General features: G+C 43.8%; 1 protein-coding gene across 3 annotated transcripts in view; it reads right to left on the reverse strand.

Moving 5' to 3' along the window:
- Window positions 1-26037, reverse strand: part of MIER3 (MIER family member 3) — a 34158-nt gene extending 8121 nt beyond the window's left edge. The window contains exons 1-10 of one of the 3 annotated variants that reach the window (XM_062211996.1): window positions 25956-26037; window positions 24509-24533; window positions 21804-21949; window positions 13270-13404; window positions 12044-12164; window positions 10370-10455; window positions 10115-10187; window positions 7089-7240; window positions 3397-3478; window positions 1396-1490 (exon numbers count right to left, since the gene is read on the reverse strand). In XM_062211996.1, the coding sequence (XP_062067980.1) occupies window positions 1396-1490; window positions 3397-3478; window positions 7089-7240; window positions 10115-10187; window positions 10370-10455; window positions 12044-12164; window positions 13270-13404; window positions 21804-21949; window positions 24509-24533; window positions 25956-25964 (924 nt within the window). In that variant the 5' untranslated portion in view covers window positions 25965-26037. Of the gene's footprint in view, window positions 1-1395; window positions 1491-3396; window positions 3479-7088; window positions 7241-10114; window positions 10188-10369; window positions 10456-12043; window positions 12165-13269; window positions 13405-16065; window positions 16148-19181; window positions 19453-21803; window positions 21950-24508; window positions 24534-25955 lie in introns of those variants that run through there. The other 2 variants (XM_062211997.1, XM_062211998.1) reach the window with 2 other exon arrangements.
- Window positions 26038-26583: the final 546 nt, after the last annotated feature.

The raw sequence follows: 26583 nt of genomic DNA on the forward strand, positions 1-26583 counted from the left end.
CGACATCCAACGCCAGGATAGCACAACTGTCCGCATGGATAACCCCACTGACACAGCACTGCCATGCAAAGTCCACAGCTTACATTAAAGCTCACGTTGGGGTACATTCTTTGGGTCTCGGCAGATGTGTAATGATATGTATTTACCATTACAGGATGACACAGGGTAGTTTCACTGCACTTAAAATCTTCTGTGCTCTGTCAATTCCTCCTTCTTCCTTCTCAACCCCTGGCAGCCAATGATCATTTTAAAGTCTCTAGATTTGCCTTCCAGATCATCACACAGTTAGATTTATGTGGGACTTGGCTGACTGCACTCTTTCACTTAGTAACAGCCTGGAAGATGTCTCATGTTTTCCTGTGTGTGCACAAATGTGTGCATGTGACTTGAAAGATCATTTCTTTTCCGTGCTGAGTAACAGTCCATTGGCTGGACGTGTCAGTTTATCCATTCACCTCAAATACAGATTGGTCAAGTTTTGGCAATTATTTGGGTAAACAACAAGAAACAGTGTTGCTAAATCATATGCTTAGAGTATGTTTAGTTTTTTTTTTTTTTTTTTTAAGATTTGTGATTTGAAAGGCAAAGTGAGAGAGAGAAAGATATCCTCCACCTGCTGGTTCACTACCCAAATGGCTGTGACGGCCGGAGCTGAGCCAGTCTGAAGCCAGGACCTTCCTCTGGGTCTCCCATGTAGGTGCAGGGGCCCTGCTTTCCCAGGCACATTTTTCTTTCAGCAATTATAGATCTCACAGCTGAAGGAAAACATTTTCGAGGCCACAACTGTCTGAATAGCTTGGAAAGACATGAGAATCAAGAAAAATGCAGGGGGTGGTATAGCAGGCAAAGCTGCCACCTGTGACACTGGCATCCCATACGGGCACCGAGTTTGAGTCCTGGCTGCTCCACTTCTGATCTAGCTCCCTGCTAATGACCTGAGAAAGCAGCAGAGGAAAGCTCCTGGCGCCAAGCTATGGCCTGGCCCAGTCCTGGCCGCTGCAGCCATTGGGGAGTGAACGAGCAAGGGAGAAGATCGATCTTTCTCTTCCTCTCTCTCTGTTTTGTCCTCTTGCTCTGTAACTCTGCCTTTCAAAGAAATAAATTTAAAAAGAAAAAAATGTAGAAGTGTATGACTTCCTGAAAAATACAGTAAACACAATTTCCATGGATAACTATGTCAAATGATACATGAGTATACTATCAGCCATCCCTTGAGCAGGCTGTGTGGCATTTGTGAACAAATTCCAGTCGTGTTTAGAGTGATATCAGGAATGCTAATGGTTGAAGAACATTAACAAGGTTTTGCTTTTTTTCCTACTCAAATCGATTATAAGTTAGTTGCTTATATTCATGGTAACTAGTAGGCAAATCTCTGTATTAATCTGCCTAATTTACCTTGTTCTTCTGTATAAGATGAAAATCTTTTCCAAAAAGCATGAGTGCATGTTCAAAGCTTCGGCATTCTTCCTCCGTCCATGCAGTCATTCCTTCTAAAAAACATTTAAAACAACATTTATTGGCATCAAAACTCTTACATGAATCACTGATTTTCAGTATGTTGTCCTTTTTGTAAAACACAATAAACACACTGTGCACACACACACACACATACATTCTGTATATGGGAAATTTCAATGTGCCAAAGTATCCATATTATAAATCTTATCAAAAAATCTAGAATACAAAAATATAAACATTTTTCTTCTGTATTTAGGAATAAGAATTTAACATTTCCCCCACAAATCTTGCCTGTGTTCTTAACAATGAGTACACACTACTTCTAGCTGTGGGGGGGCTGTTTTATTTATGGGGAAAAATGCCTTATTTTGATCTTACCTCAAATCCATAAGTTCTTTAATTAGAGATCATAAGTAAAGTATAATCAATGCACATATATTTAAAGTTAAAAACACATCTGGGAACATAAAAGAGACAGTCCATGCTCTCAAAATACTAAACCCCATTAAACTTCCCAGATGTTAATGTTGAGGAATTCAAAATTTGCTTGGGGCAGTGACCTGGAAGGTCTTCCAAGAGTAACAGCATAGACTTAAGCATCCCACATGGGCACCAGTTGTAGACCCAGCTGCTCCACTTCTGATCCAGCTCCCTGCTGATAGGTCTGGGAAATAGCAGAAGATGGCCCAAGTGCTTGGGCCCCTGCACCCAGAAGAAGCTCCTGGCTTCTAGCTTTGGCCTGACCCAGCTCTGGCTGTTATGGCCATTTGGGGAGTGAATCAGCAGATGGAAAACCTCTCTTTCTCTCTCTCTCCTTCTTTCTCTCTGTTAACTCTGCCTTTCAAATAAATAAGTAAATCTTTTTTTAAATTTAAAATAAAGGTATGAATAGGTTGAACTAAGGAAGTTAGTTTTTTAGTTTTGAGAGATTGAAATAATTTTTCAAAGAATCAGTTTACATAAGGGAAAACATCTCAATAGACTATTTCAGCCTGTAACTTTAAATGTACTATTTTCAGTTTTATATTTTTCTAAACCATTTATGTATTACTATTATTTTCACTCTGTAGTGTTAATGAAAACAAAAGTGACAAAAACCTTGCAATAAGTTAATCATTTTCCAGGCATAGATAAAACAAAATCGAAGCATTGTAAAAGTGTTATTATATGACTACTAAAAATATATCACTCGCAATAAATTTAATGGAATATATTATACATATTTCTTTTTTTAATCTTTAATCTCCTTTTCATTTCCTGTCTGGTTAAAAAGAAAAAGAAAAAAATAACTTTTTTTCCAATGAAGGCATAAAATCATTCTTTTAAAATTACTTTGGATACACTGTCATCCCTGGGCTCTGCTTTTTTTTTTTGACAGGCAGAGTGGATAGTGAGAGAGAGAGACAGAGAGAAAGGTCTTCCTTTTTGCTGTTGGTTCACCCTCCAATGGCCGCTGCGGCCGGCTCATTGCGCTGATCCAAAGCCAGGAGCCAGGTGCTTCTCCTGGTCTCCCATGCGGGTGCAGGGCCCAAGGACTTGGGCCATCCTCTACTGCCTTCCCGGGCCATAGCAGAGAGCTGGCCTGGAAGAGGGGCAACCGGGATAGAATCCGGCGCCCCAACCAGGACTAGAACCCGGTGTGCCGGTGCCGCAAGGCAGAGGATTAGCCTGTTAAGCCACAGCGCCAGCCTCTGCTTTGTTTTATAACTATTTCTTCAAGAAAGTGGAGGTGACAAGGGGCTAACTAATTTGCATTTGGACAATCTCTGGTACATCTAAAAAGAGAGGGCAAGAAAAGGAAAAAAATTATTTGCTATGAAGATGAACGCAGATCTTAAAAAAGTGTTATAAGTTTACTCTGTCCTTTTTGATACTTAGCTTATTCTGATCCCCAATGACCATCCCATTACTTCCCTCTCTTGAACCTGTGTTCCTTACCTTGAGATGCCTTTCCATTGCAGCAGTACCTTTCAATTGCTTCTTTTATATTATGGTTACACTTGAGAAGTTCATATAAAGCCTAGGAGATTGAGAGGGAAAACTACTCAGTAAAAATTACCCAAGTTCATATCCAGCAGTATTTTAAAAACACAAGTACCCAGTAAGAGTCCTGACAAGTACTGGCTGAAATGCTTGCTGCTTTCAGGCCACCTGAGGGCAAGTGCACCCGGGGAGTCAGTCTACACGAGCATCCTGCGGACGGACTGCTAATCCGTGAGTCTGCTCACCTTCATTCCGCCTCTCAGAAGCCAGCTATTAATACCACTTTTTTTTTTTTTTAAAGATCTATTTATTTATTTGAAAGGGAGAGTTACAGAGAGAAGGAGAGGGAGGGAGAGGGAGAGGGGGACAGAGGGAGTCAGAGAGATCTTACATCTGGTGGTTCACTCCCCAAATGGCCACAACAGCTGGGGCTTGGCTGGGCCAGGCCAAAGCCAGGAACCTGGAACTCTAGCCTGGTCTCTCATGTGGATGACAGGGACCCAAATACTTGAGCCATCTTCTGCTACCTTCCCAGGCACATTAGTAAGGAACTGGATTGGAAGTAGAGCAGCCAGGACTCGAACCAGCACACAAAAGGTGGTTTAACCTGCTGCACCACCACAGCGGCTCCACCAGTATCATTCCTGACTCTTTATTTTTTCATTTTTTTAAATTGTTAGGCCTTTCTGAACTGGGAAATTTCCCCATTTTCAATTCTAATTGGGAGAAATTAGAATTACAGTCTGTCTGCTGATGTCATTTCCTCTGTCGTTAGTTCTGATGAAAGGGAATATCACCAGGCCTGGAAAAGAATGGGCGCTTCAGTGACTGGGGCTTTATTACGGCCTCAGGTAATTCTACTATGAAAGGTATCGTTTCTTAAATTATAATTTCTTCCTTTTCAATCTGTTTAGAATTATGAGTATAATGAATAGAGGCAGACAGAACTGTACTGAAAGTTTAGTAATGATTATCAAACTTGCCATGAAAGTTGTGAGGCAAACTTTAGAAACAATTTTAGTACATAATAGATTACATCAGAAATAGTCATCTCAACAGCTGCTAAAAAAACACCTGATTAATTATTCCTTCCTAATTTTAAAAGAACAAAAACTGTAATAGTTTTAAATAGATGCATACTGCCTTGCTACAATGAAAATAGCCTATATTAAACCAAGGACCAGTATTATTCTTAATGTAAAAACTTAGATGTATTATTTCCATCAAAAGCAGGCTCAAAGTTATTATTATTGCCAAATGTCTTTGAGAGTTATAGCTAAGGGGTTAAGCTATATAGCAGTAATAAGAGCAATATTAATGGCAAGGAAGAAACAAAACTACAACTTAATAATGACCTTAAGCTAGAAAACTACCCCATAAATGAAATTATAATTTTTCAATTAAAAGTAATATTGATAAATTTTTTGAAACTAGAAAACCTGAGAAACTAAAAAATGAAATAAAGTTTCAGTAACTTAAGATAAAATAAATTTTAAAATAACTGCTATTTCTCAACATCAACAATATACAACTATAAATATAATAGAAATTCCACCTATAATGCCATTAAATCTCACAAACACACACACTCAATACAAAAATCCAACAGGATTTCTTTTTGGTAGCTGACAAAACTACTTTTAAGATAAGCTATTACGGGCAAGTGCCGCGGCTCACTAGGCTAATCCTCCACCTGTGGCACCGGTACTCGGGGTTCTAGTCCCGGTTGGGGCGCCAGTTCTGTCCCAGATGCTCCTCTTCCTGTCCAGCTCTCTGCTGTGGCCTGGGAAGGCAGTGGAGGATGGCCCAAGTGTTTGGGCCCTGCACCCGCGTGGGAGACCAGGAGGAAGCACCTGGTTTCTGGCTTCGGAACGGCACGGTGCGCCGGTCTTAGTAGCCATTTGGGGGGTGAACCAATGGAAGGCAGACCTTTCTCTGTTTCTCACTGTCTATAACTTTCTTTCTGTCTCTCTCTATCACTGTCTAACTCTATCTATCAAAAGACAAAAAAAAAAGATAAGCTATTATGACTTCTTTGTTATTCTATGTGACCTGGAATTAAAGTTTGAGTCTACCTACTTCTGGGTACTCATTAGTCGTGACTACAGAGGTCGGGGACACAGAGAGAAGATATGGAAAGGGGTAAAATGACGTCAGAGAGGCAAAACTAGGGACGTTCAAAAACCCTTAATAGGCGACACCCACAATCCCGGCACCTTACAGGAACTAAAGAGTACTCTGCAGCTCCAGGTACGGTACATGCTTGACAAATGCTCCTCAATCAAATACCCAGTATCTTAACACGTTACCTTTTATCACTTCCTAAAGAAGGAACAATTCAAACACCTGCAGCATGAAATCTAAAATTCCAGCCACAGAGACAATGTTTAAATAAGTGATATTATAAGGAAAGGATGGAACATACAGTCGTCAAGAATGAGACCATTAGAGAATTCTCAATCGCAAAGGAAAATATTAAGTGATGAAAAGGATATAAAATGGCAATCGGATCTGGCTGAAGAGCCCATGAAGAGTATAGTAGGCATGGAAAGCCAAGATATCATGGAAAAAAAAAAAAAAAGACCTAAATGAATGATCTCTGTGAGTGAGATCCCAGTGGAAAGAACGGGGCCATCAAAGAAGGAGGTACCTTTCTCCGAAGGGAGGAGAGAACTTCCACTTTGACTATGACCCTATCGGAATAAGATCAAAGTCAGCGGACTTTAAAGGCTTCCATAGCCATGGCAACTCATGACTAGAGCCTAGGGAGATTACTGACGCCATGAACAGGAGTGTCAAATTGTTAAGTCAGCAACAGGAGTCACTGTGTACTTACACCCCATGTGGGATCTGTCCTTAACGTGTTGTCTAATGTGAAGTGATGCTATAACTAGTACTGAAACAGTATTTTTTATACTTTGTGTTTCTGTGTGGGTTCAAACTGATGAGGTCTTCACTAATTATATACTGAATCGATCTGTATATAAAGAGAATTGGAAATAAAAAAACAACCTGGTGTTAAATTGGAAATGGCATAGAAAATTAATTTTTTTAAAAAACTATTATGTAGGATCTCTGTCTTTAATGTGCTGTACATTGTTATTTAATGCTATAATTAGTACTCCAATGGTAGTTTTTTCACTTTATGTTGCTATATGGGCAAACTGTTGAAATCTTTACCTAATATGTACTAAACTGATCTTCTGTATATAAAGAGAATTGAAAATGAATCTTTATGTGAATGGAAGGGGAAAGGGAGCGGGAAAGGGGAGGGTTGCAGGTGGGAGGGAAGTTATGGGAGGGGGGAAGCCATTGTAACCCATAAGCTGTACTTTGGAAATTTATATTCATTAAATAAAAGTTAAAAAAAAAAAAAAAAAGGATATAAAATGGTATCTAAAGGAAAACTTGTATATATATGTAGAAAAAAGACCAAAAGAAAAGACAAAACTACGCAAAGTTGTTCACCTTGAGGTCTCAGGATTATGCTTTCTTTAAAAACCAGTACTTGTATTTTGCAAATTCAAAAAATGAATCCAAAAAGGAATTATCCAATTTACACGTAAGAAATACTTGAATTAAATACAGGAAATCGAGAAGATACTTAAGGTTAGCTGTTGTTTCAACATAAGTTGAAGTAAGCATACCTGTTCATTGTCCCTTGTGTGTGTTCCTGCAGCAATCTTATCCATTACTTTTTCATTTCCAGTTCTTAATGAGGTCTCAACAAGGTACTCCTTTACTTTGCTCTCCAAAACCACATCTGGACGCCAAAGTAACTGGTCTTCATTTTCATACACTGATAAAGAAAATCCCATCAGCATATTAAACAGATTGAACACACTGAAAAATGGACATTAACTGTTCTTGTTCCTTAATAGAATGCTATCCACTGGGACAACTGAGTATACCACTAATTTAATTGTCTATCAAGTGGAGCCTTCACTAGCTTTAAAACAAAAAATGTTTTTAACAGTAATATGGGCTCAGGGCCGGCACTGTGGTGTAGTGGGTCAAGCCGCTGCCTGCAGTGCCTGTATCCCATATGGGTGTCAGTTCAAGTTCCGGCTGCTGACTTCCGATCCAGATACCTCCCCCGCCTTTAATTCTGACTTTCAAATAAATAAATAAATAAATAAATCTGAAAAAAAAAAAAAAAAAAAAAAAGTCACATGGGCCAGGGGTTTTAGCAGCCAGAGGAAGTAGCTTTTTTAGTGGTTGGATTTATTGAGAAATCAGAAGGTTTCCATGCCCAGCAAAGGCTAACGTAAAACCCCACATACAGAAGAGTGTGTGTGTGTGTGTGTTGTGTGTGGTGTGTGTGTGTGTTAGATCTTATAATAAACAGGTAAAAAAAAAAAAGTGTAAGACTTCACTGGTATTTTCTCTTAAATTCCCTACATTGTTCTGTAAACTGTCTGCAGATTAAAAACTGCAAACAAATAAAAGCCAAACTATCTGGTAATAATGAAATACCTAAGAAAGTCCCATTTTCCCTTTATTGATGTCTTCCCAAAAGGAGAATTTTTATTTAAGGCAGGAAGCAGATTAAGTGAACCTCTCTTGGGAGGTTTCTGGAAAGAAAGGGAAATAAGTAAGAGAACTAAACTTTTCACAATCTTACTGAGACTTAGAATGAATGAAACATTATTAAAGCAAAGTTCATATTTTATTAACACACTCTACACTTTACAGCTTTTATTTATACCATAAAGCAGTCCAGATGCCACAAGTATTTATCTCAGTATTTCACGTGCAACACACTTCTCAAGTACATAATAAATACTAAACATAGGGCCGGTGCTGTGGTGTTCCAGGTGAAGCTGCCACCTGCAACACTGGCATCCCCATATGGCTGCCATTTGAGTCCGGGTTTCTCCACTTCCAACCCAGCTCCCTGCTAATGCACCTGGGAAAGCAGTGGAGGATGGCCCAAGTGCTTGGACCTGTACAACCCAGATGAAGCTCCTGGCTCCTGGCTCCCGGCTTCCTTCTGGCTCAGCCCTGACCATTCAGGCCATTTGTGGAGTGAATCAGCAGATGGAAGACTTCCATCTCTCTGCCTCTGCCTCTCTCTAACTCTGCCTTTCAAATAAGTAAAATAAATATTAGAAAAATAAATAAATGAATTATATTAAATATAACTAACAATTTATTGAGAGCTCATTAAGTACTAAGGGCCCTGATAAATGGCTTACGCTCACAAGTATATGAGGTAGACATTATCATTCCCACTTAACAGGAAAGTTAAAAATTAAGTGTGCCCATGAAGCAGTAAGACTGACTTTGAATACAGAGTAGTTTCTGGCACCAGTTTCTTTGCTCTTTGGTTACAACTGAAATAGGTAAAAATAGTTTGGGTTTATTCCCTCAAAGATAGGAAAGGTATACCCTCCCTCCAGAATTGTTCAGAGTGATTACCGCTGTCACGTCTGACCCACGGACCTGTGGCAATCAAGCAAATACTAGACCTTGAAGGTGTGTGTGGCAGCTGAAGGTCATCAGCTACTGTCTGCTTCCTCTGGGACAACTGGCCTCCACCACTTTGGAAGCAGTTCAGAAACACGGTGTTGCTAGTGGTGCCAAGGTTAATGACCCCATGGCAGTCAGTCCTCCATTACTGTTTTTACAATTTTTTATTTATTTATTTATTTGAGAGGTAGAGACAGACAGAAATCTCCTATTCACTGGTTCACTCCCCAGATGCCTGTAACAACGGACTGGGCCAGACTGAAGGGGGGAGCTGGAGACGCCATCTGCATCTTCCACGTGAGTGACAGGAACCCAGTTCCTTGAGCCGTCCCCTGCTGCCTCCCTGGGTGCACATTATAGGCCGCTGAAACCAGGAGCAGAGCCAGGACTCAGAAGACGGTGCCCTAGGATGAGATACAGGTGTCCCAGGCAGGGTCTCAACCACCGCAGCAAGTACCCACCCCTCCTTCCTTTAAATGGTGGCGGGGTGGGGGTGGGGGGGTGGGAATTGAGTGGGTTATGCTGCTTTTGCCATTGTTACTTCACAGAGACAAACCAATTAGGGACAAGGCCAAATGCCTATGGAACTATTCCAAACCTACTTGACTCCTGAGTTCAGCTGGGAAAATATAGCTGCATTTTTATTTCCTACTACCTTACCTCTCCAGACTTTCAGAACCACCTACACCTGGAGCCTAACAGAAGCTGTGAGGAAAAACTGATCACAGGTAAGGAGCGGTGTCCTTGGAAAAAGGATCAGAACCTTTATATTCCACCTCCGGCTCTTGCAGGGCCAGTGCCAGAAAATTCCTTCTAGTCCTTCTTTTCCTCAAGAGTGTTTTTCCCACAGGATGTCTTCCTTAACATTCTCACTGTATCAGCAAATGAAACTACTGCTTCCACGTGGCTGTGGGCCACATGCTGAACCTGAGAAGCCCTCCACTGTTTTAACCAGCACTGAACATTCTGGCTAGGAAGTGCCGTGTGTGTGCCTGGCACGGAGGGCAGGATGACTCTGATTCTCTTGGTTAATGTGACAACATTTTTCCTAAAGTCAGACTTAAATATCCTGACTCAAGAAGCTTCTCTGGCCCCAAATTATCTTCATATTGCCAAGGCTGCTTAAATAATCAGGTATTTAAATAAATGTATTAAGTGGTAAGCTGGCCTACCAAACATCAAAATCCAAAGCTGTCCTTACCTTTCTCATTACCATCATACTCTCCAAGATAAGGGGGAATCTCTGCTTGATATTGTAAACCAATCATTATTTCCTACAGGGAAATTGAGAAGTAAAAAAACAGATTATAAAAAATATTTTTAAAAATTCCCAAATCATTAATCAGTTACTACAACTCAAAACAAAGTATATCTTGCCATAAGAAAATTATCGTAATCATTTCAGAAACATTTTTAAAATCACTTTAGTCCAAATGGTCTACTACCCTAAACTTACCTTCCTCAAATCTTCAGGTGAGTTACCACTGTCTGTTTCAACATCTTCAACCTCTGATTCCTTATCGCCATCGTATGTAGTATTAGCTTAAAATAAGATTGAAAAGGTTTTTAGTGCCTATTTTTTTAGCTCCTGAGAGAATGTCTGTAGTATTTTACAAAAATTAGTTAAATAAATGAAATCAACATAAATATACTAAAGCTTCTTTCTGCACTATTCTCACAATTAACTCTAGTCAAAATGAGACAGTGTAGGGGCTGGCACTGTGGCACAGCGGGTTAAGCTGCTGCCCACGGAGCCTGCATCCCACATGGGCGCGGGTTCATGTCCCAGCTGCTCCACTTCTGATCCAGCTCCCTGCTAATGCACCTGGGAAAGCAGTGAAAGATGGCCCAAGTGTTTGGACCCCTGCACCCATGTGGGAGACTCAGAGGAAACTCCTGACTCCTAGCTTTGGATGGGCCCACCACCAGCCATTGCAGCCATCTGGGGAGTGAACCAGCAGATGGAAGAACTCTCTGACTACTCCCCCTCCCCCGCCTCTGTAACTGCCTTTCAAATAAATAGTAAATATTTTTTAAAAATGAGACAGTGTAAAGCCTAATAAAACATGTAGTATCTTTATAATTATAATTATTATGGTGTGCTGACAGGATAGTTTAAGAAGTCAAGTCAACTATCTGGTCACCTTAGAAACAAAGGCAATGGCACTGTGATGACACTGATCCAGAAGGAGACACACACACACAGTTGCAGACCACGCTCATCAAATTGTGTTTGCTCACATACCTAGGCATGTGTATGTGAGCTTGCTGACAGTTTTTCTTCCATAAAAATACCCCCCAAAATAAGCGAGACTGTGTATAAAAAACTACTCAGTCCAAAACTTTTTTAACACCACCAATAAACACCAAGGAATAACACCAAGAACTAAAAGGGGAAAAAAAAAAGTTAAATAATCACTAAAATTTGTGAGCCCTGATACATTTTCAAATCAGGAGAACAAAGGCCTTCTAACAGAAATCAAAAAAATTCTATAAAATTTCATGAATTATACTGGTTACTAAAGCAACACGTGTGTCTTGGGAAAGAAAACACACAGCCTTGCAAAACTAAGAAAACATTTCAATTTTCAAATGGCGTATTAGTAAACCTCTATCCCAATAAAAAGGTTATGATTTTGCTCGGATTACAGTAGCATTTTATCTCAACTATATAAAGCATTTAGAATGTTCTGACACAAACTACTAAAACAATAAAACTACTCAAACTATAATATTGATGCTAACATTAATTAGTTTTTTTGTTTGTTTGGACAGGCAGAGTGGACAGTGAGAGAGACAGAGAGAAAGGTCTTCCTTTTGCCATTGGTTTACCCTCCAATGGCCACCACAGCTGGCACGCTGTGGCCAGCGCATCGTGCTGATCCGAAGCCAGGAGCCAGGTGCTTCTCCTGGTCTCCCATGTGGGTGCAGGGCCCAAGCACTTGGGCCATCCTTTACTGCTCTCCCGGGCCACAGCAGAGAGCTGGACTGGAAGAGGGGCAACCAGGACAGAATCTGGCGCCCCGACCGGGACTAGAACCCGGTGTGCCGGCGCCGCAGGTGGAGGATTAGCCTATTGAGCAGCGGCGCCGGCCAACTAACATTAATTAGTAATGACTGGGTTTCTTACATCGTAAAGGCCTAGGGAAGAAATCCGAAGTTTCGTGGGAAGTCACAGACGGCATCAGATCATCTGCAGAAGACTGAGTTTCCTCATCGTCGCCTGACAAGAGATCCTTTGCTATTTCTTCCTGGAAGAACAGCAAAGTGGTGCTAGAGTTAGAGATGATTATATACCATCAACGAAGACAAAGAGCTTCTTACCACCCCAAATACAAGTAAGAGCTAGTGGAAACCCCTCTAGTTTTGAGACAAGTAAATTCAATAGCATTTTATGTTTAAATTACATATAATATTTAACAATATATGATAAATAATAATAGCTGAAGTGCTATTATACCCTTATAACAACTTGCCTAATTATAGAGTATATGAAAAGCTGACTGTGAAGTTGCAGGCTAATTTCTAGTGAATTTCTAAGAAACATAATCTGACTTCTATGTAGTTGACACATGTACTACCTGCCATTAGTAAGTAAAACAAAACAAAAGTCTCCAAATTCTCCTCTTGTGACCATTTAAAAAGTCCACATAACGAATAGCTCGCCGCCTGTCTGAATGAACTCTCCAGGAAGCACATGGCAGGACGCCCGCAGGACTCCCTACACTGCTGACTGGGCATGCTCACTGAGCTCTGTGGCACACTGCTATCACATCTGACTGAAAAAGGCGACAACTGAACTCATAGGAAGAGGCTCCAAGCTGCACTCCCTCTCCCCATCTGAGACCTGAAAGGCAAAAGGAAATTGCCCAGGGCTCTGAGAACAGAGTTGTGGCTGCACAGGTTGCCCTGGGCAAGCACTGTGCCTCCCACAACCAGCCCGTGTAGGACAAGTCACCAAGGCCTGGGCGGCTGGCACTACCAGAGCAGGCTATTCCATGCCTAAGCTGGTTTGGTCTGAAGATGTCTCGAGGATTTAGTAATCAAGACATTCATTTGTCTACAGAAGCAAAAAAAATCAAGCAAAAATTAAGCTTAGATAAAACGTGTCTATGTAGGAAAGAAGAAAAAGCTGTGGGGGCGGGGAACTCAGGCATGTAATAGCACACAGCTACCACTGCTCTTCAGACACTGTGATCAAAGCAAAACAATTTCTCAATCAATTACCCAAATAACAGCCACGATCACCAAGAAGTTTATGTTCCAGATTTTAAAAATGCTTTCAGTGAAGGAAAACTAATAAAAACAGCCAGTGATAATGGATCTTGAATTTTTCTTTAAGGTGCTTGTACTTACTTTGTCTAGTGTCATATCTGGTAATTCATCGGCAAGTTCACTTGGGGAGCTATTTGCACTGGAGTTTGCAACTGCTGGAATTGCAGGTTCGTAGCCATAGAATGCCAGTAAATCTTCCAGCGGCATATTTCCTTCCTATTCAAGCCAGGGCAGAAACAAGAACTCAGTAGATACCACATACTGAACTGAGGATAAATTGAGATGTCCTTAAATTCATACAGCTATCATCAAAACCAAGTTATAATTTTTCTTTTTGAACTATTGTCAGAACCAGGATTAAACACCTGGAACTATAAATAGTGTATTAGCAAAAGACTAACATCTTAGTTTTTATTTTCAAATATCTTTTCACTTCTTAAAAAATTCCCCAAATACCTGCTCTTTAGAGCAGACTATTTTTTTTAACCTTTCATGTTCGTATAAAGATTTGCCTTGAAAACATTTCCAATTAATCAACCAAAAACTTCATGAAAATTAGTTTGTTTCCTTGCCACGAAGGAACATTTGACTACCTGGTTTATTCTTCATGTCAGTCAGAGGATACCTAGTAGGCAGCCTTTGCTGAACATTTATTAACACCGGCAATATTTATATATTAATGTTCAAAGCATAATTTTCCTTTTTGTAGTCTACGATATCCATTACTTTATACCAGTTTTTGTTTCTAAACAATCACCTGATGAAGGCTGCATTATCACCTTCTTACAGGTTTAAAAACTGAGGCTGTGTTCTGGGTTCAAATCTCAGCCCTTCAACTCTCTTACTGGCTGAATGGTGTGGGCGACGTTAACTACTCTGGCTAGGCTGCCAGACAGCTCTGGGAATGGAGTCACACGAAGTGAGCTGGGTGAGAACAGACACAGCGCGTCTATTCCATAGGGAAACCTCCATGAATACTTTTTTCTCCCAACGCAAAGAAGCCCTTGGTGGTGACCAGAGCCAAACTTCAAGCCTCTCCACAGCCCACCCGCTCTGGCTCAGATGGGTCACCATATAACAGGTGTCTGCACTGCAGCCCTGGCCAACCACCTGTCAGGAGTATTTTCCCAAAACCTGTTTCTTTCTTTCTTTTTTTTTTTTTTAAAGATTCCTTTTATTCACTTGAAAGGCTAAGAGACAGAGAGGGACTGATCTTCCATCTGCTGATTCACTCCCAAAATGGCCAGGACTAGGCCAGACCAACACCAGGAGCCTGGAACTCTGCCCAGGTCTTCCATGTGGGTGCAGGGACCCAAGGGTCTGGGCCATCTTCCTCTGCTTTCCCAGGTCATTAGCCAGGAACTGGATTGGAAGTGGAGCAGCCGGGACTCAAACCAGTGCCCATATGGGATGCTGGCACTGTAGGCCATGGTTTAACTAAGTCACAACATCAGCCCCAAACCTTTCCATTTCATACTCCCTCTTTGAGCTGGGAGACAGCAACCCTCCCTCATAATGCACTGAAGGAACACCTCGACTCACTGGGCTCTACTCTGCTGTGTGCTACTGGCTATGAATTTAAAAGTAGAATTTACACGAAAACCCCTGCTCTCAAGGAATTCAGTCTTAGTGGAGAAACTGATTAGTTAACAATTCTAACACAATGTGGAGGCTGTGACACCCAGATTTGGAACTGACACTATATATTTAGAATACAGGGAAGAGAAGATCTACGCCCAGGAATAATGGTTCAGGCTACTGAGGCACACACAGCGGACGAAGGCTGAGCAACCTCTTGAAAGAGGAAGAGGCTTTGACAGATGAGGGCTGTGTCCCAGCAAAACGTGGTCCACGTCATGCGCCAGGAGGCCGCCACGCTGGCTGCTCTACAACACAGGCACTGCCCCTGGGAGCTTACAGACTGGCAGGGGGCGAGGCAGTCCTGACAGCACACAAATACAGAACTGCCAATGACAAGCGCAAAGGAAATGAGCTGAGGCCCACTGGAGGACCAGTCTGATGTGGCAACAAGGGAGAGACAGCGAATGAGGCGGCCAGGTCCAGGCTAAGGAAGTAACACACACGAGGCCTCCTGGAGGCTTGGTCGGCAGAGTGAGGCACGCTTCACTCGAGAGGAGAACGGAAACAAAGACAGGACCAGAGCACAAAGAGCTGCATGGCCAGGGCAAGGGGAGGCCATTGAGGAGTACAAATGACATGTCATTACTCCTTCTAAAAACACTGGGTAGCTTCACGAAGACAAAGTGGGTGGAGGGCATGGAGAGACACAGGGAAGCAGGGAGATGGCTTCAACAGCTTCTTGCTGGGTTAGGCAGTGATACAAATGTGGAGAACACTGCCTAGAGCAGCCATATCCCAAGGTGGGAACAAGAGAGACAGAAGGGCAGCTCCCAGGTGGCTATTTGAGCAACAGCCTAGAGCAGTCATTTTCACTGAGACAGAAAAGACTAAAGGAAGAAGAGGTTTTTAAAGTAAAACAGTCGGGAGTTCTGCAGAGGACGCAAGTTAAGTTTGACAGGACTAAGAAACATCCAAGTAGAAAAGTCAAGTTGGCCAGGAGCCTGGAGCTCCAAGAATCAGGCTGGGCTAAAGATATAAATCTGGCATTCATTAGTTAGATGGTATTTAAAGCCACCCGAGTTGATGAGCTCATCCACAGAGAGTACAGAGGGGATCAATGAAGTATTAGAGGAACTTTCAGGTATACTGTGACCCTAACAGCAATGGGGTATATCTAAAAAATCTAAAACGTGCTTTGCATTTTGGACATTATGTTCCGGGGGAAGCAGAACTACAGCCTGCACTAAGAAAAGGAATATCTGAATGAAATCTGGGGGAGTCTGGTTCTTGACTTACTTGGTAGAGGGAATGAAAGTGACACAGGAGTCTAAATGGATGCCAGGTTTCTGGTCTGAGAAGTTGGAGAGTTGTAGCATCACTATGAGACAGAAACACCAGACAATCAACTCGAGGGTGAGACGGCAACGATGAGTTTAAGCTGAAGCAGTGGGCAACAGTGAGAAAACAAAAGCTAAAACCTTGAAAACACCAGTTAAAATATGGGTAAGCAAAAAAGAGGATATAAGTAAGACACAGAGGGAAACAGCAGAGTTGAAGTAGGGGAAAGTGAGGGCTGGCACTGTGGCATAGCAGGTAAAGTCACTGCCTGCAATGCTGGCTTCCCATATGGGCACCAGTTCATGTTCCAGCTACTCTTTTTTTTTTTTTTTTTAAGATTTATTTATTTATTTATTTGAAAGTCAGAGTTACACAGAGAAGGAGAGGCAGAGAGAGAAAGAGGTCGATGGTTCACTCTCCAGAAGGCTGCAACGGCCGGAGCTGAACTGATCTGAAGCCAGGAGCCAGGAGTTTCCTCCAGGTCTCCCACACGGGTGCAGGGGCCCAAGGAACTGGGCCATCTTCTACTGCTTTCCCAGGCCATAGCAGAGCGCCAGATTGGAAGAGGAGCAGCCGGGACCAGAACTGGCGCCCATATGGGATGCTGGCACTTCAGGCCAGGGCATTAACCTGCTGTGCCACAGCGCCGGCCCCCCATCTACTCTATTTCTGATGCAGTTCCCTGCTAATGGCCTGGGAAAAGCAGCAGAAAATGGCCCAAGTATTTGGGCCCCTCCCACCCACAAAGCTCCAGGCTTTGGCCTGGCCCAACCCTGGCCATTGTGGCCATCTGGGGAGTGAACCAAAGGATGGAAGATCTCTCTCTCTCTCTCATCCTCTTCCTCTGTAACGCTTTCAAAATAAATAAATCTTCAAAAAAAAAAAAAAAAAGTAGGGGAAAGCAGAATTACACAAGCTCAAGAAGACACAAATACGGAAATAGCAGGGATGTTCATTTGGGTCAAATACCAAAGAAAAATCAAGCGAGATAAAAAAAAAGAGAAGAATTCTTTACGTCTGGCCATCAGGAACTCCTGGAGACCTTGCAGAGCAGTGGAAGGAGCCTAGCCAAGGACCAAATGGCAGGGAAGAAAGTACATAGAGGTCTCCGAAACTTGGCTGTAAAAGGAAAATGACAGAGAGCAATACAGGGTCAAGAGAGAATTTCCTCAAAATGTGAGAAATGTGTGAGGAGAAGTCTATGTTAAAATAATAAAAGAGAGAGAGAACAAACCGAGGGCAGGAAGGATGGGACCCAGGGCCTGACCTGGGACACAGCATACTTCTGGGAAATAACAGAACGATACAGAAGTTCAGTCTGCATATGTAAGAGAGAGAGGCGCTTTCAGGCAGTCTCTGATGAAAATCCCTAACTGCTCTACAAAGACCCAAGCATGACCATCTGAGTGGAACCCGCACTAATAAATTCAAAGGATGACACTACAAAGGCTCTCTGGAGGGGGCTGGTATGAAAACAAAAATTAGCTGTAGCAAAGTTTTTGAAGCAAAACTGGGAAAGGTGAATCCACTGTCTGAAGCACCTGACAAACAAGCTTTCTACTAAAGCATATTAATAAAGCATTTAGTCCTTTGAAGCGTAAAAACCATGTTTCAGAATTGAATTAGTAAATCCAAAATCTCTGAGGATCTATGGAAGGCTAGATCAGCTTAGAAGTTTGATCCAGCACTTTATCCCAGGTAAGAGAATTTTTCTCTTATTTTTTTTTCCTTTGGTATTTTGCTGAACCTATTTTAACTTCTAAGGGACACAGTCTAGTCACACTTGCAACTGTATTGTTTTATAAGTCAAAGGGTTCATGGCAGTTACAGTACAAGATTTGGAGGCAGAGGACCCACCATTGCTAACCATGACCTCGGGCAAATCACCTAACCCCTTGTACCACCATTTCTTCATTTGTAAAAAGGAAAACACCGCAACATCTTCGAGCCTATGATGCACACCAGTACCACTGGGATATACTCCACTATCAGAATACATATTTCCCTTGCCCCCACCCATGCTGTCTGAATGAATGGCACACCTCACAATCAACAAGGCCTCTGTGCTAAGGAAGCAATGCCAATACTCATCTGAATGGGTCAAATGGGAATGCAAACGTTTGTACATAATCAATTTTATAACTAATGTAACACCTGTGTGACACCTTACAGTGGAGGATACAAAAAAATACAATTTTTTAAAAAATGCTTTAAAAAAGAAAAAAAGTTCTCATTTATGCTTTTCTGAATTTTTTTGGAATTTTATAATAAACTTGGAAATATAGAAATAAAAAAGTAAGAGCTTTTAAAGAAGCTGTAAATCTAAACATAGAATTATTAAATTAAAATAAGCCCTCAAAAAGGAGTAATAAAGGGTCGGCACCATGGCATAGTAGGTTAAGCTTCCCACCTGCAGTGCCGGCATCCCATAGGGGCACTGGTTCAAGCCCTAGCTGTTCCATTTCCGATCCAGCTCTCTGCTAAAAAAAAAAAAAGCAGCAGAAGATGGCACACGTGCTTGGGCCCCTGCACCTACGTGAAAGACCCAGAAGAAGCTCCTGGCCCATCTTTAGCCACTGAGGCCATTTAGGGAGTGAACCAGCAGATGGAAGATCTCTCTGTCTGAAACACTGCCTCTTAAACAAATCAATCTTAAATAAAAAAGTAATATGAATAAATTAAAGCATATAAAGATGTGACATAAACTTCCTTTGGGTATGTCTAATAACAAAAATCTGAATACATCATCTGTACTAAGAGCTAGGATAAGCACCTGATTCTGTATCTTTCATCTTATTTTCCTTATCACATGTTATACTAGAGTTTCTAAGCACTAATATGAAATACAGGCTATATTTACCATTGACAGTCAAATGTAGTTAACTATGAGCATAAAACTTATAATTTTTATAGGTGAACATTAGCATCATACCCCTAAGACTGTTAACATGTACCAATACCTAAATCATTGTTCCGATAATAAAAGATCAAGAGAATACAATTTTAATTTTAAACTACACAGAACTAATCAAAACATAACTTGAAATATATTCTAAAAATTTAACGGAGCTTACTCTTTATGTGTCTCTTTCTACTGTTTCTTCAATTCATTTTCATCTTTCATTAAACAGCAATGAAGACTAGAGACCATATCGCCACAGTTACGCTTTACTACAGATAAGAACCACAGATCAGAAGTGGGCAGTCGGTCACTAGCAGAAACAGCTCCTCTTGTCCATTATTCAGTGTGAGAAGGGTTAGCCTTCTGAAAGCAGACACAGCTCTTGGGTCTTCCAGAATTTGTTTAAAGGTCATTTCTATTTTTCTTTCCAATTGCCAAGAGTGTGATAAAATGCCAACAAACAAGGCTGTCCACGTATGGACAGAGAAGATGTATTCAAAGGCCTACAACTTTTCTAAAATCTCTAAATCCAGTGACAAAAATTTAAAAATCAAGACTTCACTGCTAGCATTTACTGAGCAAAATGAAAATCATATATACAGAGATTAGAGATTTCTGTGAATACCTAACTTAGCAACTCTTGGCTATTGATACTTCTCTACATCTTCCAGTTTCCTTTGAAAAACTAACTATACACAGATCAAAGTAGCTATTAATATAGTATCTGAAAGTACAAAACCTAAAATCTGAAAAAGTACTTTTACCAGATCACAAATCTTCTACCAGATTATCCACACTCAAGCAGTAACTTAGTGAACACAGTAAAACAAAGGGGGCCTGCACTGTGGCACAGCACAACGCCAGCATCCCATCAGGCACCGGGTAGGGTCCTAGCTGCTCCACCAGGTTGACAGCTCCCGGCCTTGTGAGCTCTGGGGAGTGACTCAGTGGACAGAAGATCTCTCTGTCCTCTCTAACTCTTCCTTCCAAATAAATTAATCTTTAAAAAGAAAATGCAGTCTTACACATTTCCATCAAGTGTTTTCTTTTATCACATTATGATCAGACTGCTGTCTCCCTACCTTTAGTGACAAACAAGACCAAGGGAGGCACACTCAGAGACCTCCTAGGACCACTGCCCCACGCTCACAGCAGTGTCCTGACCCAGGCCTGCAGGGAGCAGTGCGTCGATGCGAAGAAGCTTGCCCTGAACTTCCACCTTTTACTAAATATACATACCCCTTTCCCCGTACCTCTCACTGCTTATCTTTCATGGTTCTCAGAACCTCAGGTTAAAAATCTTGGTGCCCACTTTCACTCCACACTGGACTGTGAACTCCTGGAGTCTGAGGACACTGTCTAATTGCTCACTTTTGCAGTCCCAGGACCTACCACAGTTCCTAATGTTGGAGATAATGTTAGCCAGACTGAAATTCTCAGTTATCTTCAGCTAGGAAGGAATTGCCTGAATACAGTCAAGGCAAATCTCAAAATCTGGGGGCGTGTTTTCTCATAAACAGGCAACCTTTTATCACCATTCCTAAAAGGAACTACAAGCAAAAGACGTTCCTTCTTCTACCACTTGAGTATTTCATTACAATTTCAGCTTTATTATCTCAAATCCATTCAGTTTTATAAGAACTATTTTTTTTAAAGAAAATAAATCTAACTCCAACAATGTTGGATTAATTGGTTGAATGAATCAATGTGTTCAGAAAATTTCAGATCTTCTAGAATAAGCCTGCCTTCTGTTCCCCTGTATGTTAACACGAAGGAAGAAACACAGTAATACCGTACCCCTGCCTCACAGAGACAGTATGCAGAGATATGTAAGAATGTGCTTTGCTTTTTTCAATAAAAAGAGGTATGAGAACTCAAAGGATTAGTATCAGTCAACAGTATTATCGAAAGCTTTGTTATTCTGGGCTGATTAGAAATGTTTAAATAAGGTGAATTTATAGATACGTATAATCCTATAACTTTTCAAGGTGGCCCCTATGAAGGTCTCTACAGACCTGATATAAATGCATGTATAAAATAGTTATTTGAATTTATATTGACTCTGGGCTTAAAAGGTTGTAAACTACACTCTGTCCTGCCAACTTTTAAAAAAATAATTGGAGGGCATAGGGTGTGATGCGACTAATTTACATTTGAAAATACAGCTAAGGGAAAGCAGTAGAAGATGGCCCAAGTCCCTGGGCCCCTGCATCCTCTGGGAGACCCAGAAGAAGCTCCTGACTCCTTGCTCCTAGCTTCAGATAGGCCCAGCTCTGGCCGTTGCGGCTATTTGGGGAGTGAACCAGTGGATGGAAGCACGCGCTCTCTCTGCTTCTCTGTAACTCTGCCTTTCAAATAAATGAATAAGTCTTTAAAAAAAATACAGCTAAAACTTTGATTTTCTTAACAGTGTTCTACTGGATTGTAAGTTATTTGAGGGAAAAGACTTCCCGCTATATCTACTCCAGTACTTAGTCAAACTCAAGTTTGAACCTCAGCAGGATAGGAGGACACAAGGGATAGAACTAAGCTTTGTCCATCTCAATTTTCTCACCTGTGGAATACTAGATAGACTTTCTTCACTGTGCCAGTAAAAGCTGAAACACTAGGTTAAACACACGTGCACTTAGTTCCTCCTTAAAACAGTGAGAAAAATCAGTGACATTTTACAAAAGTTAGACAAAAAAAGATGCTAGTGCTATTTTTACTTCAGGTAGACTGCAACATAATTTACAACAGAATTTTGAAACCTTTACCACAAGCTTATGTTAAAACACTAAAGTAAACCTTTTACCTTTTCTAAGTCTTCAATTTCAGAACTGAAGTTTTTACCCTCATCCATCATTTCCTCTTCTTCCAGAGTTCTTTCATCATCATAGTCATGGACCAACATCTCAGCAGTGGGGTCAAAATCATGATCCTCAGAAGACAAAGACCCAACTGGAATGAAACAGACTGAGTCACTCTACACATTCATGAGGCTATTTACAAAAGAAAAGCCAAAGTTGTGTTCTTCTGCCAGTCCCTTTTCATGTTTATATGCAGGTTTCATTAAACGGATTTACTACACACTTTACAGGTTATAAAGCAAGACAGTGTGGTTCTGGAAAGATATCTAAATCAGCAAAAGAACAAGGCAGAGTAATTTACAAACACTTTTACAAGGGATCCAGTCCATGTGAAAACAACTCATTAACACCACCAAAGTGATTTAAATGGCATGGTCTTATTAAATAAATGTTCTTGTAGAAAAGCAGTCAAACTTGCTTATCATTGAGTTTAACACATTTGTCGAAAAGCAACAGCAAAACAGCGGAAGGGTTAAATTCCCATGAACGGAAGACCTGACGAGATCTGCTACACACTAAGGCTATACTCCAGGAGAGAACATAAATCTTACCCTTCGTCTAACCCTCAAGTAAAAAGTCTGGTTTACAGAACAAATACACACTTCTGTGAAACAGAAATCCAGTTGTTAAAGCACATCATCACTTCACATATCTGTAATAGTATTTCAAATTCCCCAGCATTAAAATGGATTACTTAATAATGATTAAGATTAGGTGAAGGGAATATAGAAAATCTTATCTAAAGGTTTTGGAAGACACAGCCCATTGCAAGCTATATTAGTTAATTCACATTTGTTTAGAAGACTGCAATACTTTTGAGTAGTAAATTCAAAGACAACTGGATACACCAAAAAGCCAGGGAAGAAATGAGTAAAATCTAGAATCCTGATAATTAAAGAGATTTTATGAAAACCGGGGTTTTCTTCATTTGTTCTATTAGTCTCTCAGCCAATTAGACCAGTGCCTCCCCAAGCAGGAAAGCAAAGAAGTACCAGACTCTGAGGGTGGAGGAAGGAATAAGTCAATGGAAGCACATTCAGCATAAAAACTTTGACGTGTTTTTAGTCAAGCGATTTAATATTTTTTAAATTTTAAGCTTTCGAGGACAGTGTGCGATCATTACCAAAACACTGAACGAAGCCAAAACTTTCATTATGGAGAAAACAGAAAAACAGAACATCCACCCTCATAAATTTTCTTTTTTGAGGAAGTCCTGGAAACCCCCCTGGGATGCCAAAGCATCAAAGCTGAAACAGAAGGGTGTGAGGGTCTGCTCCTGGCTTATTGAGACCTAAGCAAGTCATTCACACTTTCTGAGTCTAGCTCCGGTCACCCACGTATAAAACACACAGGGTTGGCAGAAATGACCCCGGGAGTCCCTTCAGTGCTGAACTTTTCTTTTAAAATTGGCTGATTAGAAACTGGTTAAAAGTGTGTTTAGACATCAAAAACATGGCTGGTTTTTTTTCATTTATATGGCAACTTCTTCTAAGCAGACACTGCTGAGAAATGGAAGAATTTTATTATCATCCAGATGTGTGACAACATGTACATATTCTTTTCCTTAAATCGTGTAAAACGAAGACATGTGTCTCAAAAATGAGAAGAACTTTGAAAAATAATTTTTAAATCTGAAGACTTAGCTATTTTTGAAATAGCCACAAACTTCAACTTGGTGTTGATTTATTATATAATGCCTGAAATGAGATCTTGAAAGTTGGCGAAATACAAAAAGTCACGTGGCAAGGAGAGAGTATTCCATTCCTAGGCAACACGTTGTAGTGCGGATGTGAGAACTCACCCAAGTCCAGCTACCAGCTAGGTGACTCTCAGTAATTAACCATCTCTTCAACTGTAAAATCAGGGAGCTGGACTAGTACAGAGCTTTTCCTGGAGACTAAGAGAGGGGAAACAGCCAGCCAAGAGGGGAGCTACCAGGGGATGAGACATTGAAACAAAGCCATCTCTGCATTTTAACCTGCGAAGAAAGCTCCTTTCCCTGTTCTGACTCCAGGGGTTCCACAAGCCCCACACTGTGTAACTCTACCTATGTGCACAGCTCATGCCTTCATCAAATCATGCCAGGGGTTCCTGAACTCAGGGAGGGGAGGACACCCGCACTAACCGACCTGCCACTGTCTCCGCTCAATATCCCCATCACCACTTTCCCATGCCACAACTGCAAGTTCGATATTCCTTCTTTAAGGTAGTTTTACCCACCTCTCAACTTTAACACAATGCAAATGCATTTCTTAATTATGAAAATGACAATAATGACACGGGGAGTTACAACCAACAATGAATCTAAGCAGCCCCTTGGAAATCTAAACTAAACTGCTGAAGTTGTTGGAAAGTCGATTTGGGATTAGCTGTTTCAGGCTTGGAGGAAAAAAACCAAGTGAAAATTAAAGACACACAACTTAAAAGTACTCTTGTAGGCCAGCAGCTCTTTCGCAGGGTTATTTCCAGCCTGCAAGGGGCAAAAAGGAAACAACCTAATAACCAAATGCACACCGAAGCTCTTAGAAACCAATGATGAAAAAAAGGGATCATCTTGGGGGAAGGAAAGGAGGGAGATCTTTTAACAACGGAGCTCGGAGCCCCCGTTACCCTCTGGGAGTCACCCAAGAAGTAAGAAAACAGGACAAACCTGGGCTCGAACTTCCAAAAGAAGCCTAGGAGAGAGAAGAAAACCTGAGGTTAGATCGCGCGGCCAGGCAAGAGGCAGCGCAGGCAACAGGGCGCAGGGGAGGCGGGGCGAGCGCTCCGCCGCCGCTGCCGCTGCCAAAAGTGCAAGACGCAGCTCGGCTCCGCTCGCTCCAGGCCCCTTTCGGGCCCCCTCTTGGCTGCCTCGCCTTCCTCCCCCCAGTCCCCAGTGTACAAGCTCGCAGACCCGGGACGCAGCCCGGTCTCCAACACGCAACTCCTAAGCCGCTTCTTGGAGCTCAGCAAGTTACAAAGAGCAGAAGCAAAACCCAGACTCGCAGACTCGCAGCATCAGTCTCCCCACATCCCACCCGGCTCGCCGCCGCCCCCGACAACTCGTAGCAACCAAAATACCCTTTTCCAGGAAGGGACTCGCCCTCGGTGCACCTCGACCGCCCCTCGGGGCCCGGGAGCCCCAACTCCGAGGCCATTCTCTTTCCGGGAACGCAGGCCGGCTCGAACCGGACACTCGACCCCCAAACCAAAGTGAGGACCCCCCCACCCAACCCCCGCCCTTCGGTCAAGTCCAGAGACGCAGCCCCCCGACCCCAGGGATGTTGGCTCCTGCCAGGGCGTTCAGTCCCGGTCTGGGCCGCCAGCGCGCCCCCCGGCTCCCGCGAGCTCCAGCCAAGGGGCTCCTGCCGCGCCCCCTCCCCCCAGCTCCCGGGTCCCGGGGGGCGGCCAGCGCAGCTTCGCCCGCCCAGCCCGGAGGGCACGGGGGCTGTCGAGGCGCTCTCCCGCAGCGGGCGTCGACGGTCTGGGTCTGCTCGCTTTACCCCAGGGACTCTCGGACCTGCGGGGCTGCGGGGCAGGAGTCCCGCTCTTCTCCCGCGAAGCACGGCGGCCGCGCATCCCGCTCGCCTCTACGGCCGGGGCAAAGTGGAGCGTGCGGCCGCTCGGCGCCGAAGCCGGGGCGCGGAGGGCCGGGGGCGCGGCGCACTCCTCCCGCAGGGCAGTGGCGCAGCCCGCGCCCCGCTTTGCAATCCGGTCGCGGAGTGGGGGGGCTCGGCCGGTTTCCACCCACCTCGGCCCCGGGAAGAGGCGCGGAGGCGCCGGCGGCCCGCGTCAGCGGCCGGGGACACGGCACGGCGCCGTCCCCGGGCTGGGGCTCGCTGCCGCCGGCCGCCGCCCCCGCCCGGCCCCGCAGCCCGGCCGGGCCGGGGCCGGAGCCGCCGAGGCCTAGTCCCGGAGGGAGACCGCTCCCGCGCCCGCTCCCGCCCCCCGGCCGGCTCCGCCGCGGCCCGTCGCCGCCCCGCGCCCCCCGCGCCGCAGCCCCGGCCCCCGGGGAGCCGCGGGAGGAGACCCGGACTGCCCACGCCGGCCCGGGGGCCGCGGGGGGCCGCCGGGCGCCCGCTCCAGCCCGGCCGCTCCTGCCCGGTTTCCCTGCTCACCTCCGCCATATTGGTACCTTTAGGGCGAACGAGCAGCGCCGAGCCCAGTCCCCGGATGGGGCGCCTGAGCCAATCGCAGTCGCCGCCGCCGTCGCCGCCGCGGTCCGCCCGGCACCCGCCCGGCGGCGGAGGCGGCTCGGCCCCTTATAGGGCAGGGCGGCCCGCGACGCCCCCGGCCCGCTCGCACGCCCACCCCGCCCCGCGCCCTGCTTCCCTGGCCCCCTCGCCGCGCCCGCCGCCGTCGCCCGCGCGCCGCGCGCCGGCACTCGCGCTCGCCGCCCCTCTGCTCCCGGCTGGAGTAAAGTTCCTACGGAACCGGAGACGAGCCGGGGACAGACCCGCGTCCAGCCGGTCGAGGCCCAGGACCGGCCCTGGACACTCCGGCACGGTGGGGCGTGGGGGAGGCGGGCGGAGCCTGGGAGCGACCACTGGACGGACTTCCCTAAGTGAGAGGAGGCGAGCGACCGACCAGACCGACGGGAGGGGGCGAGCCCTAGGGAATAGGACAAGTGGCCGCCGGGCACCGGGTCCGTCCAGAGTGAGAGGACGGCGCCCCGGCTTCCCCCGGGAGACCGCAGGGTCGGGGATCAGGCACCTGCCAAGCAGGCTCTGGAAGGCAGTGAGCACA

This window comes from Lepus europaeus, chromosome 15, assembly GCF_033115175.1.
Source record: "Lepus europaeus isolate LE1 chromosome 15, mLepTim1.pri, whole genome shotgun sequence".
Taxonomy (NCBI): Eukaryota; Metazoa; Chordata; class Mammalia; order Lagomorpha; family Leporidae; genus Lepus; species Lepus europaeus.